Here is an 18,007-nt window from a genome sequence, read left to right as displayed (position 1 = left end):
GGCCCGTTAAAGGCTACTATCTCATTCGGGCCGGGTCTCCAGCCCCTCACTCTCTCTCAGGGTCCGCCCTCTGGGCGTCTCACAACACTGCCCCCCCTGGGCCCCTCAAACAACACATGGGGTTACCCACCCGGTGGCATTCAGGTCATGCCGAGGACCAGGAGCCTCCTAACCATCCCCTTGCAGCTCCCACTTACCTCCGGGTTGTTCACAGCAGCCCTTCGGCCAGGCGATGTTGTTGCCTGGCCTCCAGCAGCCAAACTGCCCTGCTTATAAAGGCAGCCCTTGTGTCTAAAATGGCTGCCCTAATCAGGCACCTGGAGGCTGCCAGCTCCAGGCCCTTAAAGTGGCAGGCACACACAGTGCACTGCCACAGAGTGTGTGTGTGTGTGTGTGTGTGTCCTGAACCCTACACAACAACACAACACAACTTCTTCTGGTATAGACATGCAGACAGTGGAGGCTTCTCTCTAAACTGATGTAGGTCTAAAGACACTAAAAGAAACAAGAACTCTTGGTTCCAAAATGATACCTTTTATTAGACCAACTGGAAAATGGCAGGAAAATTGTCCTTTTCTGCAAGCTTTTGGGATCAAAGTCCCTTCGTCAGGCTTTGGGAAAAGCGTAGATGGTACAAGATGGTAAAAAGTCCCCATAGGTAGGAAATAAACTAGGTTTTTGTATGTCTTTTTGTCTCAGACCAACACGGCTACCAAGTACACCCCTAAAAGAAACAAAAGCACTTTATAACAGCAAAAGTCTACCTTTGTATCACCATCACTTAAAAGGATCACCTGTTTCCTACACTTCCACTCACCTTATATCTGCTCATAAATGAAAACATTTAAATAAAACAAAAACCCTGGCCACATAACAAAAAAATGGTACCAGACATTACCAGATTCATTTGCTTGAACATTACATGTCCTATCTTTGTTCTTTTTAGATAACAAATTCTGTGAGGTAGTACTGCTTCTTTCTCCATGTTAATGTAAAAACCATTGAGCACAACAAAGACAGTCCTCAGCACAGCTTTGGGTATTTTTACTGTAATAATCATGTACAGAAAGTAATGGGGATCTGGTAAAGACGGCCTAAATTGACAAGCATATTTTCTAGTAGTATATGATGCATACTTTTTCCTCAAAATCAGCCAAAATTGGACTGTATGTATTAAGTGGGAAGCTGATATTCTGCCTGGGATAGAAGTACCCTGCCTTGATTCCTGCTTTGCAGTGCAGCAGCTATGGTATTCCTGTTCAGGAACCTGAGGGAGTCAATTGATTTAATGGCTCATTGTTCTCTACTCCAGAGGTGTTAATGACTCTCTCTCCTTTTTAGTGGTCTTGATGTTCCATTCATAGAGCTAACTTCAAGGCAATTTTGCTATCTGCTGCTCCTGATATCCCTCTTCCTTTTTCCACAGCGTAGGCAGGAAAAAGAGGGTGTGTCAGCTGGAGATTAGGCTCTGTTCCTTCTCTACGCAACTAAAGCTCTGGAAAAATCTTTTTCATCTTAATTCTACATTTCAAAAGCAAGGTGCATACTATATTGTAGGGTATGTCATATGCAAGAAATATGGTATATTAAATTTGGGATTAGGTAAAATGACTGCAATTTAATTCCAGGTTTTTTCTGCAACAACTAGGTGGATGACTTTTCTCTTATGCAAGCCAGAGATCATCTTGTTACACCTCATGTGTATGCAAGTTAATGCTTTGGCTTCCTCCTTACTGCCATGGTTTGGGGATGGTTTCATAATCTTAGCATCAGTCTGATCTGTAAAAATGGAGAGTGCGGAAAAGAGGAGGGAGGAACTGTCTTCTGTCAGATTTTTATTCTCTCAGGTAACTAGTCTTCCCAGATTACACCTTTTATGCAAATTTGCCTCCTGGCAGCACAATTGATAGAGCATAAACAACTGAAAGAACTAGGTTTATTTCAGGGACAGGCAATTATTTCAGCTAGAGGGCCACTTACCAAGTTTTGGCAAGCTGTTGAGGACTGCATGAGGAACCGCACCCCTTGACAGGTGCCCCGCCCTCTGGTCACCATCTTGGGACCGGAAGTCCCGTCCCCTAACGCCTGACCTTTGCCACCAGAAGTCCCTACCCTTGACCCCCAGAAGTACTCCTTTTAGCAAGGGGGTTTGCCATCTTGGAACCAGAAAAATACCAAATTATATCCTAAAATTCAAACATCTATTAAACATTCAGTAATTTGATTTAAAAAAATATTTTGCCCTGATTTACATGAGTTTGTGTAGTGTACATAGAGGTGACTGTATAATAGCTTAAAGTGAAGTTTTACTCTTGTATACTGTGAGGGTTATGGGGGTATGGGTGAGTGGGTATAGGTTTGTGGGGGGGGTGGGAATGTGGGGTGCGGGGGTGGATAGGTGTGGAGGGTGTGGCTGTGTATGGGGTGAGGGAGCACATGGGGGTGTGGATATGTGGGTTTTGTAGGGGGCTGTGAGTGTTGGGGGAAGGGTTGGTGGGAAGGGATGTGGCATGTACGGAGAGGAGGTGGCTGAGGTGTGTGAGGGGGTGTAGGTGTGGGGTTTGTGTGTATGGCAGTGTGAGGGGGGTGTGGGTATATGTGTATGGTGAAGTATGCATGTGGGACTCACCCTAGGAACATGCACATGCGCGCACGTGCACACACACACACACACACACACTCTCTTTCCCCCTACTTCATCGCCCACGGTCCCCACTGCAGCAGTCACAGCCCTTGACATTGCTCGTCCAACCCCGGGCTCTACACTGCTGCTGCTCCTGGGTCTGGGGCACTGGCATGGGTCCCATGCTCCCACTCCCTGCCACTTCCCCTTCCCATCTGCTACCTCTGCCCTTCTCCTGCCACTTTTCTACTTTCCCGCCTGCTGCCACTGCTTCCCCAGCCCCCTGCCCACCCACCACCTTGGCACTATGTCCCAGCTGCATGGCCCAGACTGCAGGATGCAGCAGGAGCTGGCCCAGCCCAGCCAGCACCACACAGAAACAGCTGAGAATAGCAGGTGCCTGGCCAGCTCCTGCTAAGTCCTGCAGTCCAAATCTGGAGTGAACTTCAGGTGGCCATGACAGCGACCAACAGGCCTTGGTTTGCCCCTAAGCTGGAAACAAACTGAAGTACCCATTATGCCAACCTATGGACCTTTGCACATAAGGAAGAGAGACAGGTCATTGCACACACAGTTAAAACGAACTAATCAAAATAAAATAAGTTTTTGATGACACATGATAATAGTGCTACTAGTTGTATTTAGGAGCACCGTAATAGTTTTATTTCAGCTCGTTTCATATCATTTAGACCAGGGATGAGTAAAATGGTGGATCTAGCTGGTGGCCGGGTTCCATTTCCAAGCAGCCCCTGCCTGTGTTGCTGTGGCTGAATTTCATGGAGACCTCAAAAGCCATGAATGACTGGTGACTCCCGAGACTTGGGGGCACCATTTGTAGGCAGCAGCGGTGTCAGTGGTGGGGGGAGGGGCTGGGGGAGTGGCGAGCAGGGACTGCCCGCAGATGCCAGCAGTGGTGTCAGCAGCGATGAACAGCAAGTGACAAGGCGGGACCACCTGCAGATGCCAGCAGCAGTGTTGGCAGCAGGGGGTGGTGAGCAGGGACTGCCCTCAAACACCAGCAGCTGCGTCGAGGGGAGTGGGGGGGTGGGTGGCAAGCAGCGACTGCCTACAGAAGCCAGTAGCGGCTTCAGAGGTGGCCAATCTCAGGTGGGGCACATGCCGCCCCCCTACGCATCACCTATGCCAACAGAGACTGGCCCCAACAACACTGGCAGGGCACATGGCTGGGCAGGGAGCTGTTCTAGGGCTGGGTCATGGATCTTGCAGTGGTGACAGCATGGTCCAGAGCTGGGGCAAAGCCACAACTGCAGCTCTGCCCTAGCTCTGGACCACACTGTCACCACCACAAAAATTGCTGCTCCCCACCAGCACTGCTGGGGCTGATCTCCATGGAGGCCCAAGCCCCGCATTGTCACAGCTACACTGCTCCTGAGGTCTCCATGGAAACCATCTGCAGCTATGCAAGTAGGGGCTGCTGGGAAATGGAATCTACTGCAGGCTGGACTTTGCAAGCCTGATTTAGACTCACATTTCTCTGAAACAGAGAACATATTACACTGCTGTGATATGCTTTAAAGGTGAAATCACATCAGTGTCATCAGGTGTAATACAAAACCCTCACTCAAGATCTGGAATTGCTTTTTGGAGGAGCAAGAAGGTAGGGCAATCCACACTCGCCTCTTGCCACGGAGTCCAGCCCAATGCTGATCTCAACTAGGTTAGGACAGGCAGGGCTTTATAAGATGGCCAAGAGAGGGGATAGTTGATGCCTGCTTATGCAGACCCAGTGGCCCTGAACCCCAGAGTAGCAGATACAAATGAGCAACAGGAAGAACAGCTTGATTAGGGCTGTGCAGGAACTTTTTTCGTTTGCCTCTAAGTTCTATGGGTAAGTGCTATCTCTCAGCCCCTACAGGCTTTCACACAGAGCTAGATTAATCAGGCCACGTGAGTAATTGGGAAAGAACATCAATTTTACTCTGAGAGGCAGCTCTTCCTCGCTTCTATGATGCTGTAGGGCAGTAGGTAATTAAGCCTTAACTGTGGTAGCTGTTGGGAGATGGCATTTGCTCCCCTTGTGCATCTGCTTCAACCCAATTCTCCTTTTTTTTTTCTTTTTTTTCTTTTTTTTTTTGGGGGAACAGTCGGGGGGGGGGAAGGAGACTGGAAAGCTATTTTTTTCCCGATATTTCCTGTTTTACTCAGGAGCAGTTTCTTATTCCTCTTTTTATTGTTGCTCTTTTGCATGGCTATGGGACATTCCAAGGTAGAACAATATGAGAAGAGATTGGAAAGATTCAAGTAATTCATCTTAGAAAGGAGATAAATAAGAGGGAACACAGGTAAAGGTATACAAAATAAGAAATGGTACAGAGTCAATAAGTCAGAAACTTTAATTCATCCTCTCTTACAATTAGGGCACAAGAGAAGTGTATAAGGCTTAGCCACACATGCTTGCATAACCACTGAAGCACAGTGGCCTCAGCAATAAAGAAACTAACTACTATGTATCTATCAGAGACTAGATGGCAGGAATGAGGAAACTCTGGACATGTTCACTGGGACAAATCCTTACTTTTAAAAAAAACTACCATCAGATATTTGATGGCAATACAAACAATGCAGCGCTATCGATTAAGGTTTCATGTAAGAAACCTCTGTACAGTAGAATGTATAAAACTCTTATCTGAAAAAGAAAGGTAAGACTGAACACACCCTGTTGAAAGGAAAAGAAAGTGCCAGGACATCATAACAACCTACTGGAATGGAATGGGTTATAGTGCCAAAGCCCACTCATTGGTCTTCTAATCTAACTAGCCCTTGGGTTTGTTTCATAAAAGGCAAAAATGATTTTCCTTTGAAAATTTGCAGGAAGGATAAACGTATATATTCAAGTATACATTGTTTTGGTTTTGTCCAGACATAATAGACTCCTCCCATGTTATCAGCTTAATGCAGCACTGGGAGCTCAGGGCTAGGGACAAAAGTTACACATAAACTGCTTTAAGTCATCAGAAACTGGTTTAGACCTGTAACAGAACAGAAGTGCAGTGCACATAAACCAGTTTCTAGGGCTGAGGACAGACATTCAAAAAGCCTGAGCCAGAATTGATTCAATCTTTACAGGTTAGTCTAACCTGACTACGCTGAACTGTTTTGAAGCTGGACAGACATTGTCTCTGGACTGAGGAAATTCAGGCACATGCCTGCAGTGGCTCAGACTACAAGCCGGGGGATGCTAGAGCAGCCCTCCCTTACCTTGTGCAGGGAGTTGAGCCAGACCCTAGCAGGACTTTCTCACTAGGGATGTCTGCCTGCATGGTCCCAGGCTTTTCCCTGCTGGCTGCTCTAGGGGAGGCAGTGTTGCCAGCCCCTAGCACCAGGCTAGCACTCTGAGGCAAGGAGCGGAGTGCAGTGCATGCATCTGTTGATGATACGAAGCTTTTCAGTCTCCCTCCCTGCTTCATCATGCGGTCTGCAGCAAACTGACAGGTGAGCAAGCTAGCCGGGGGGGCCTAGTAACAATCATCACCTGATTGGCAAAACAATGGCCTTTCTTCACATTACTTCAAACTTCTTAAACAGCTTACTGGCTGACCTGTTGATTAGCTCCAAAAGCCCTAAGCAGTCATTGTTCTGTCTGCCTATCCCAGTGAAATTGGGGAGACACACACACTCACACAGACACCTCTTGGCATTAGCTAGCATACCACATGCTGGCTACAGTCTCTGCTGTGACAGAGAGGAAGAAGGGATTTCTGCTTAAGCAGTGAGTGGTGAGAGGAGGAGGAGAGGGGACACAAGGAAGCCAGCAGACCCTGCTGTGCCTGCAAGTTTGTGTCAAGCTCCAGCCAGGGAACAGAGGGGAGGGACCAGATCTGCTGTGGATGAGAGAGCCCTGCCCAGCCCAGAGAATATGCCGGAATGCTGGGGGGCTCTGATTTAACTTAAACCAGCACGGGGTCTGGGACAGACATTGCATAAATGGTTTGAGCCAGATCAGTTAAGTTTGATTCAACATTCAACCAGGTTTTATATCTAACCAGTTTCAGCCATTTTCAAACTGGTTTCTGTACACTGAACATCTGTTCTGTTTCAGCTTTAAAACAGTTTCTGATCACTTAAACCATTTTGTGTATAATGTCTGTCCCTAGCCAAAATGGCTGAAACTGGTTAGATATAAAACCTGGTTGAATGTTGAATCAAACTTAACTGATCTGGCTCAAACCATTTATGCAATGTCTGTCCCAGACCCCGTGCTGGTTTAAGTTAAATCAGAGTATCCCAGCATGCTTTCCAGCCCTGAGCTGGGCTGGGCTATGCTGTCTGTTTTAGAAAGCAGGGCTGGCCCCACCCCTCTACTCCCTAGCTGGAGCAGCGTGGGATGGCTGACAAGTGGGGGGATACAGTACATTCTGCAGGGGGGACTGTCCCCCAGGTAAACCCTGGCTGGGGTCTGAGGCCAGGGATGGGAGTTAAAACACCCCTTCACCCACTCAAACTTACTGCTGGCTGCAACTGTAGACTACATATCCAAAAGACACCTGGAAGCAGGAAGAGGAAGTGATGAGCAACCCTACAAAGTCTTGCTGCTTTAATTCTGGACTGCAAATCCCAGAGACCTCAGGGGCAGCAGGAAGAGGAAGTTAACACACAGCCAGACAGCTGTGCTGTAGCGCCCTCTGGCTTCTGGCCTGAGCCACTGCAGGCATGTGGCTGCATTTCCTGAATGAAAGGTAAATGTCTGATCACTTCTGTTTCAATTGAATCTGTGCAGCTTAGACTTAGCAAATATTGAATCAATTCAGCTTCAGGCTTTTTGACTGTCTGTACCTAACCCAGGTGAACAGGCAGAACAGGTGACAGCAGAGTACAGCATGAGCAGAAATGGTGTGCATCACTGAATATCCCTCCATGCTCTCTCCTTTGCTCCATGTGCAGACCCCTCAAAAGAAATACTACACCAGGGTGCTTGGGTGTGAGGTATTAGGTGATAAGCAGATAAGCCAGGCTCAAGCCTAGCCCTACTGCCCAGCCTCTCTGCAAGGTGGTAAGCACTGTAATACGTAAATTAGATTTTTTGACATTGGGTGCCACTCAATTCACAAAAGTTATGGAGGGCTGCCTCAACTCTAAAAAAGGTTGAGACCACTGCTCTACACTGTACTCCCCACAACAGAAACTAACTTTTGTTATGAATCCGCTCTCTATCCCAGGCTTCTGCTACTTGCACTGCCCCAGCCACACGTGCTCCCTTTATCTCCAAAAAACAGAGCAGATAAGTGGATTCCACAAGACATATACACGTGTACTTAACAGAAATAATAAGGTAACATTAAAAACCCTTCACATTTCCACAGCATACTCTCTCAAGCAATAGCCATCCTATCAAAAGGGTACGGGTAGAGTTAACTATCTTCTCTAAAAGCAACTCTTTAAAGCTGACAGTCTTTTGTTAACATAAATGTGGCCCAACATGACTGCATGCAGGTTTATTGGCTGCCTTCCATAGTCAAGTTCACTAGGTCAGAGATGTCATGGGGCCACACACTTGTAAAACAATAAACCATGTGCAGAGCAAAATTCTCTAGTGATACAACATAAATGAGCACGGTCCACCTTAAATGGCAATTCTACTTTTCATACTGTGTGTGTGCATGCACATGCGTGTGTGCTCATGCACGTATGTCAACTGCTCCACCCCTGCTCCCTAACGACCTCAAATAAATGAACTTCTCTAAAAATACAATCTTTTTGCTCAATCAATATTTGTCCTCAACTGAGATTACCAAATGGTTCAACGTATTCTAGGTAATAAGATTTTTGCCCCCTGAGCATATGCACTTCACTTTGAATTAATCTTGGTCAGATAAGCTCCAGGCAGATTGGACTGATTTCACAAAACTTCAAATTCAGTTCCTGGTGCCACTGGCTGTGACAATACTGCAATAACTAACACAAGGGAACAGAGAACTTCCATATCTTCCAAAGATATGTCAGATTCTGTGGAACAAATTTCTACTAATTAAAGATTGCTGCACTGCAAGGATGGAAGACAAGCCAGAGTGTTCAAGAGTGCTGGTAGTTATTTAATTGAATGTCTTTCTTGATCTGGTATACAACTTTGCAGACAAAAGGGCTATGAAATTTATTTTCCTATTTCCTATAGAGTCACATGCCCAGTATCAAAAATTATGATAGAAAAGGTAGTAAATGAAACTGACCATAAACAAAAGCAAAACAAACTTCCCTGATATTCACAGTGAAACAGAAAAATACAAAAAATAGTGCAAGCAGTACAGTAGCAAATGATCTGTATCTTTAAAATTCATTCTTCATTTAATAATCTGGATTGTAAAGATAAAGAAGTCTGTTTCATTACAATGTATGGTTTTTAAATTGACAGAATCCTTTCCAGTTAGAAGCTGAAGCCATGCTCTTCATGCCCCTTCTGGTCACCAGCTAGAACAGGGGCGGACGAAATATGTCCTATGGGCCAGATGACAAGCATTTTCATCCATCTAGCAGTGCCCCACAACAAACTGCACTCCACCCAGCCCTTCCGTCCATGGGGGTGGGAGCGTACTCGATTGTGCCTCACTACCGCCCTCATGGGTGGAAGGGCGCAGCCCAGCCAGCACACGGCTTCTGGGTTGGGCTGCTGTTGCCACATCCCCAGGGACCTGTTTCACTTCCCTGGTCTCCTGCTGGCTCCATGAAGCAGGTAGGGAAGCGGCAGGGGCAGAGCTGCAGCTGGGCAGGAGCACGGAACTCATACCCAGGACGGCACAGTGTGTGGATGAGGGAGGGAGGGTAGGGGGCATGGGGACCCCTCCACACACTCCCCCCATGGCGCATAGCTCTGGCAGGCAGTGGCAGCAGCAGCAGGTGGGGCGCTTAGAGCACAGGAGCCCAGCAGGGTACAGCTCTAGCCAGCACTGCACATCACAGCAAGAGGCGCAGCCTCTACCAGGCTGTTTATATCACTGGCTTTCCCTGCCACTCACATGCAGCCCTGGCACCCTCCGGGCACAGGAGGGAAGCCCCAGGCACTGGAGTCAGCTGTCTTTCCACTGGGGCTGCATGGCAGGGGAGGGAAGCCCCAAGTGCCTTCCCCTGGGGGCCAGGTAAGGCAGACAACTCCAGTGCCTGGGGCTTCCCTCCCGTGGCCGGCGCGTGCAGAGACTGCGTGACAGGGAGCATCGGTGATAGACAGCCCAGTGGAGGCTGTGCTCCTTGCTGCAATGTGCAGCGCTGGCCAGACCCATGCCCTGCCAAGCACCTGCACCCTACCGGGCACCTGCATACTGAATGCCCCGCCTGCTACTGCTGTGCCATGGGGGGGGACAGGGGGGGGCTCCCCACACAATCCCACTCTCTCTTACACCACAAAAACCCCCCCATATCCACACCCTGCCCCCACAACCCCTGACATATACACACACCCCCAACATACCCTATTGCCTCCCCACACACAGCCACACCCCCTCACAACTCCTCCACACACACCCCCACACGCTAACACACAAACACATATACACCCCACACTCCACCACACACATACCCACACCCCACCATATACACCACACACATACCCACACCCCCACACACTCCCACAGCCCACCATACACACGCACACACACACACCCCACCATATACACACACACCCCACCATACACAAGACTAAGAATTTATTTTGAGTTATTATGCAATCCCCTCTATATATAGTACGCAAACACAAATCATGACAGAACTATTTTTCATAATAAAATTAAAATATATTATAGGTGTTTGACTTTTAGTGTATGATTTGTTGTTGTTTTTTCTGGTTCTAAGATGGCAACCTTCTCCCCCCCAAAGGAGTATTTCGGGGGGACAAGGGGAGGAACTTCCAATGGCAAAGATCAGGGATTAGGAGTGGGACATCCAGTCCCAAGATGGCAACGAGGAGATGGGGCAACAAACAAGGGGCAGGGCTACCCATGCGACCCTCAACAGCTCACCAAAACTCATTAAGTGGCCCTCCGCTCAAAATAATTGCCTGCCCGAGATAGGTTGTCAAACAGTTTCAAAGGGACAGATCTTCCTTTGACCATTTCCTAAATCCCCGTTAGTCGAGAGACTGATCGTGGTGCTGTGGCACAGCCAGGCTCTGACAGCTTCACTGTATGGCTTTGAGCAATTAACCTGCCTTCATGCTTCAATTCTTCATCTGCAAAAGAAGGATAGTTATGTTTATGTGCTTCATAAGGTTTTTATAAAGAGCAGTTAGGCCACAACCTCATAGGTAAGGAGGATGAGTTTTTCAATCTTCACCCAAATCAAAAGCCTTAGCAGGATACAGGCTAATATCTATGATGCTACCTTAGTTGGCCAAGTTTTCCCCTACCTACCAAGACTGCATTTAATGAGATTTGAGCTCGAGAAGAATGAACCACACATAATTGCTAAGTATCAAAGATATTTACTGTAAAGCCTGTTTTCAAGTAACCCATTCCTTAGAACAGATAAACAGAAAAAAGGAGTATTCATTTGCCTGAGAAGAATAATGCTTGAAAAGAAAAATGATAAGCTTAGAACAACATTCAATCCACATTATATTAATTAGGCATTAAACACTTGACTCCCTTCTTTCAGTACAAAAATATCTGCACAATTCTTCTTCTAAGATGTTTTTCCCTTGCCCTCCAAAGTTTGCTTTATTAAGTTCCTATTGTATATTTAATAACATTTAGACCAAAGAAAGGCAAAATAATTTTTGTTTTTACAGTCAGTTGAAAGTTAGTGAATGAGTTTCATTACAGTACACATTGTTTAGAGAGATACTTCACATCAACCCTGTATTATTCCACTGCCGAATGTAATTTACATATGCAGCAAATAAAATAGTAAAAGGCACTTTATAACAATCCTTCATTGGCTGGCATGATGCAGTCATTAAAACAGGCATACAATATCTACATTCTGGCACCCAGCTGGCTGGCCTTTAGAGCCCAACACTGTTGAATGAGGACCATCTGTAAGTACCAATGCTGTAGTATTTATGTGCTGATTCATTCTAGTCATAAAGGGCTAAAAAATGTATTCATTGCTACATCTGACGTAATTGTGAAACAATTTAAATATTTCCTCTTAATGCTTCCTTGCATAAAATGCACATTACCAGCAAAACATTTTTCACAGCAGCAAGGAAGAACTTCCACAATTATGAAGTCCAAGCTCAACAGCAGCTGATAAACTCTACTAATTTTATTCTCTTAATTGACATGCAAATTCATCCCCCCAGGAATATCAATTCAGAATAAGCTGACTGAATATAAAGGACTTTCTCAGTTATATAAATTTTAAATGCATTTAAGCAGTCTTAAAGTTTCTATTTATGCCAGATGCATTATTCCAGCAGTGCTCAACTTTTTGGCCTTGTAGGGACAGTCTGCAGACTGGATTAAGTCCCTCATGCCAGGATCAGGCACTTTGGATGGTCTGTCCACGGTTTGTGATGCCATGCCCCTAATGACTTCCTTGTTACAAGATAAAGACCACAAGCTCTGGTTCTTAGTGACAAAAACCTTGGCCAGGTTTATTGTCTACAAATAAGCATAGCTGCTAACACCTATAACCAGCTGGTCCATTGTGCTAGCCAGGTTATTTGCAAGCACAGTACACAGCCCTGGTAATCCTTAAGCCCAGTACAAAGTATTAAGGATTCCTGGACCCCTTTTTACACACTGATCAAAACAAAATCATGTTTACAGCATATACATCCTGGTTCGCATCAACATCTTTAGGTGACATCATCCATTTCCTACTTCTCACCAATTAGTGCAACCTTCCCACCAGATAAGGATACCCATTTTCCAGGTCACTCTGATCTTTGTTTTGGGATGCTGTACTGGGCTTATCAATTCACCCTCTAAAACTGACCAGCTACTTTTCCAGCACTTCTGTGCAAGCCCTCTATGGTACGCCTACTTTTGTAATCATTGGGGCCTGCTTCAGTTTACATTGTTAGCAAAGCTTTATGTGGTTTATATACATACTGATCCACTGTCATACTGCTTCATGCTCCAGTGAGGCCTACACAGAGCAATCAATGGACACTGAGTATGATCACTGTGACCATGAGTGTGGCAGTGAAAAGTTATGGAAAAGTTGTGTCTGCTTAAAAGAAATGCTTGCTAAAGCGTCCTGTGACAGCTAAACCAGGTGTTCTGTTGTTTACAGATAAGAAGTTTAGTTAAAAGCTTAAAGGAAACTGTTTGTGGTAAGGTGCTTGCTAGACTCTGTGATGTTCAGACCAGGCGTTTCCTGTGATTTGTTAATGTATTATAAAACGTATGTCATAGCTTAGAGTTTAATTAAAGTTTAAACCTAGTTAAGGCCAGCTTTGTTAGCGATGGCACAGCTGAAAATAATCATAAAAGGAAAACGCAAAGGCTTGTACTGCTATTGGTTAGTCATATAAGGAAATTTTGCAGCATAAAGGTTATGAGTGGCTGTAAAACCAACAGCATAGTTCAAAAGTTATAAATTTGCTAGCACATCTGGAAATTGACAGAAGGGACACGCAGCGTGGTAAAAGAAGCTAACTCTAAGGAGGAGCTATTGACCTGGATTTTGTGGGCCAGTGGATTTTAAGAAGGCCACAGACTGAATACCAGGGTCCTTCCTGGTAACCCCTTGGACAGCGCAGATTAGGGACACCTGACTTCGCTAGATTTAAGAGGCTTGTCATATATTAGGCATCAAAGGGGAGTTCCGATAAGTTGCCAACTTGGAATTTTACTGTCTGTCATTGTTGTATTGTTATGCTTCATTTATTGTGTGTTTGTTAAATCAATAAACCTTTCTTACCTTTTACTCCCGACCACTCTCTCAATCCTAAACCCTCCCTCTGCGAGTGGCTGGGACACATGAGCTACTTCACACTTAAAACCCCAGTCTTTTTTCACAGTGCAGAAGTCTGCAAGCTAACCTCTCACCTTGAATATGCAGCATTCATTTTAGAAACACATCTTCCTCCTGTCCTTCTGAATACAAAAGTTTTCTAAGTGCCAAAGAACCACCAGGGTTTTCTCATTAGCATAAGTAGGGTAAAACGGGCACCTCCAGCCTATGGTACGGGAATTGTTATTTTCCCACCCAAATGGCAGAAGCCCATGCTAGAAGTCTGCACCTATTGGACCCTGGCAGCCCACACCCCTGCAAGAGCTTTCACCAAACCAATATAGCAGATGATTCTGGGACAGAGCAGAAAGATTCAAGGACAGGAGGCAAGGCAAGATAAATGCAAATACACCTCAGCTCAGACTACAGGAAATGAAGTATAGTAAGAATGAAGGCTTCTGACGTTGAGATAGAAGCAGCAGCAGAGTGGGATCAAGTGAGAATTCCACTCCCACACTGCACAGAAGTATCAGCACACAGAGCTCAGCCTAAGTCCAGTGGACCAAGCGCAGGACTTGGCCAGGTTATTTTGAAACTAAAAGGTTATTTTCAAAAAGAGAATGAAAAAGAATAAAAAATGATAGAGATGGCTGACAAAAGAGTCATCTGTTATATATTTCCTGGTAATGTTCCTCATACATTTTCCCCCAAAGTGACGACCTTGTTTCTGATATTGGTATAAAATTGCAACCTGGTCAAAAAACAATTTAACACTCTGGGAATGTAATGACTCATTATTTAGCTAATATTTTTAAACGTAATTTATTGACAATGCAAGAAAAAAGAAAAAATACTACACATGCTCCTGTTGCAACAAAAAGACTAATGGAAGGAACTAGAATCCAGGCAAAGGCTCTGAAAAGTGTAGGGTGAAAAGGCTGCTAAGACAAATTTCACGTAATCATAAAATGGGTATGCTGGATACAGACATTCAAGAAGCCCAAGGCAGAATTGATCTAAGTTGCACAGTTTTCTGTAAGTGGTGTAGTTTAGATAGGTAGCAAACAGAACACACATTCACCCTTTAGTGGGGGGAGGTGGGAGAATCTTAAACCAGGTTCCGCCATTCTTAAACCAGTCTATGTGTGCCAAACTTCTCTTGTGTTCATAGATGTTAGGGGCTGGAAGGGGCCTTACAGTTCATCGGGTCCAGCCCTGCTGCACTTGGGCAGGAAAGACAACTGGAATCTGAGGACCCCAGCAAGATGCATGTCAAGACACTTTTTGAAGATTGCCAGGGTTATGGGTATAAACTGGTTGTGTGCGCCAAATTTCTGTTCTGTTACAAGGATAGACTGGTTTCTAAGCACTTATACTGGTAAAAAGTATAATGTCTGTACCCGGCCCTAGAGACTAAAACTTAATTCAGGTTACTGCTGTCCACAGTCTAAATTACAATTTCAAATAATAAAGACAAAGCTTTTGTGGTATGTTACTACATCAAGGCTAAGTACAAACAGTCAAAACGCCCAAGGCTGAATTGATTGAGTCCTTGCAGATTAGTGTAAACTGCAGAGATTTAACTGAGAAACAACTGGACACACATTTACTTTTGATTCAGGAAATGTAGCCACGTGTTTGTAGTGGCTCAGACCAGAAGTCAGGGGGTGCTAGAGCATGGCTCTCTAGCACACAGCCAGCATGGGCTTTGTGTTCGCTTCCTCTTCCTGCTGCCTGGAGATCTCTGGGATTTGCACTCCAGCATCACAGCCACAGGACTCTGCAGGGTTGCTCATCACTTCCTCTTCCTGCTTCCAGGTGCCTCTGGGATTTATAGTCCACAGTCACAGCCAGCAATAAGTTTAGCAGGGCAGGGCAGCTCTGTACTCGGAGGAAGGGGGATTTAACTCCCCTCCCTGGCCCCAGCCAGGCTTTGCTTGGGGAGGGAGGGGGCAGTCCCTGCCTCTCCCCCTGCCCCCCTCCAAATCCTTCCCTGCTAGAGTAGACAGCGCAACCCAACCCAGGGCTGGAAAGCATGCTGGGATGCTGGAGAACTGTGATTTAAACTGAACCAGCAAGGGGCCTGGGACACAAGTTTCATACACCATTTTGACCAAATCAATTAAGTCTAATACTACATTCAACTAGGTTTATCTTAAACCAGTTTCAGCCATTTTGAAACTGATTTATGTGCACTGAACTGCTGTTCTATTACAGGTTTAAACCAGTTTCTGATCCCTTAAACAGATTTAAGTGTAACTTCTGTCCCTAGCCCTAAAGCATAACCTCTCATGAACATTAATAAAACATAAACAACCCCAGAAAATGTGAAAGAAAAAAAAGAAAGAAGAGCTTTTAGAATGTACACATTAGTATATGTTAATACTTACCTAGAAACTAAAGTTATAACCAGGATTCTTTTATAAAGTCCTGGTAGTACACAAACATAAGATAACATTGTCAGAAGTTGCTTACACACTTCACAGTTGAAATGCTGCTGATATTAATGGATATTTAGACTTTAAAAAGCTTCAGATACTTTTGAAAATGGGAATTGGATGTCCTGCAAGTTTTATGTACTGTGTCCACGAGCTTAGCTGTACTTATATTTCAAGAAATCATCTACCTGCACACATTGATAAATGCATCCTCAAAATCTTATAAATATACCCTCATTCCCTTCTTATAGGCAGTCCCTCATTGCGTCCATGTCTATTTTGAATGGAAACTCTCTGAGGCAAGGACCACAGCTTTTTATTATTTGGCTATAAATCTGGAAGAAATCAATGTTACTTACCACACTACCATTGCTGGGGATAAAGCATATCTGTTGTTAAGTAAATCAGGATAGGTTCAAACCTAAATGAACAGATTATTCATCAGGTGCCAAGAGCCTGAATTTTTTATTTTTTTTTAGATACACCTTAACCAGAGCACAATGAAAAACATAAAGGAAGGAAGAGTTTTAAAAAATATACCTATTTATGAACAACAGCAACATCAATCCTCATAAATTCTGAAAATGTACAAATCAACCTGATTAGATGATATAAGCAGTATGATGAGGAAAGACAGCTGATAAAATGATAACAGCCATAACATTTTAAAAGGCTAATTGAAAATGTAGCAGAAAATAATTTAAACTCGCAAATACCTCTTTATGGTTCCTGGGAGGTCCAAACTAAATGGAATTTGACATGATGAACCTAAAGTATCATCCAAAGCCTTGCTTATTTCTTGCAGCTCTCTCAGACTTACAAAGCCAAGGCAGGCAGGCAGTTCACAGTCCTGCAACTGAATAAGTCTATCTTGAGCTTCAATTTCTCTTCTTAATTGTTGATCCCTTGCTTCTAGCACAGTCAGCCTTGCTCTGAGGTCTTCAGTTTCTTTCTGAATAGAATTGAGACCAGAATTTATTGATTAACCTTATTAAAGAAAACAACTTTGCTGCTAACAAGATGCATGTAATATAAGTGGGCACAGGTGGCAACAGGTATTGCCAAAGCTACCCAGAGCTTTTCACCCTGTTTTCACGTTCTCAAAACTTTGCCAAGCTTTGACTGTTTGAGCTGACCATCTCTATGCCTAGTAAATTTGCTTTCTGCTGAATTTTATTACAAAGTTTCAACCAAAACAATCAGCTTTTTATCAGGAAAAATAAGTTGCTTTGACTATGTCAAAAAAAGAAAGACCTTACAATCATTTTGTCAAGAAGCTACCAAACCTTGATTTGGAGCAGGGGCTGAAATTTGGCTGGCAGTTACCCATCTTATAAGAGATGTACCTTTTGCTCACTAATGGAAATCTGCTGTAATTTGGGCAAGTTATGAACTTCCAAAACATTTTAGTTCCCACATATTCCACTTTTAAGAGTTGGATGCCTCCTGATGGGCATCCTGTCATGGTGTCCCAGGAGTGGGAACCTCTTCCCAGCATGGGGGCTGCACTACAGATGGGGGCAGAAGCAGGGGGTCAGAGCTGCTGCAGACTGCATGGGGCGAGCAGCAGCACTGGGGCTTGGAGGGAAGGCCATAGTCTCTCAAACCCCCCTAGCACCGCCACTGCTCACCCCACGCAGTCCATGGCAGCTCTCCTCATCCCGCCCCCACCTGTAGCATGGCCCTCCCTCCAGGAAGAAGCTGGTGCTCCAGACCAGCATGACAGCAGGGTGCTGCCCTCACCAGGGTCCCTGTCTCCTCACCACTCCAGCCGACATGGTCCCTTGTGAGGGGCGGGGAAGGGAGGGGTGTTATTCCCCCCTCTGCCACCGGGGGGACTACAGTGAGGTCTGCCAACCCCGACGGCCACCGATCACTCCCTGCGTGGGGCAAGCAGCAGGATAAGCCCCCTTCTGCCCCCTCTGCCAGATGCCAGAGGGAGAGGGGAATAACACCCTTTCCTGCCCCCTCGCCTAAGGGACCCATGCCGGCTGGCCTCTGGCCATGCCCCCACCCTGCTGCTGGAACACCAGGGGGGAGCAACCCCACTAGTGGTCAGCACCCCCTGTCATGGTGTCCCAGAGCGTGAGAGTCTTCC

General features: G+C 45.4%; 1 protein-coding gene across 2 annotated transcripts in view; it reads right to left on the bottom strand.

The window, feature by feature from the left end:
- The window catches only part of DISC1 (DISC1 scaffold protein), a 370,273-nt gene that overhangs the window by 236,978 nt on the left and 115,288 nt on the right, over positions 1-18,007 (bottom strand). For both annotated transcript variants that reach the window (XM_025208657.1, XM_025208658.1), the window contains exon 7: positions 16,626-16,861. In XM_025208657.1, the coding sequence (XP_025064442.1) occupies positions 16,626-16,861 (236 nt within the window). The remainder of the gene's footprint in view (positions 1-16,625; positions 16,862-18,007) is intronic.

This window comes from Alligator sinensis, unplaced genomic scaffold (genome assembly GCF_000455745.1).
Source record: "Alligator sinensis unplaced genomic scaffold, ASM45574v1 scaffold93_1, whole genome shotgun sequence".
NCBI lineage: Eukaryota > Metazoa > Chordata > Crocodylia > Alligatoridae > Alligator > Alligator sinensis.
This window is presented reverse-complemented; position numbering and strand designations above follow the sequence as displayed.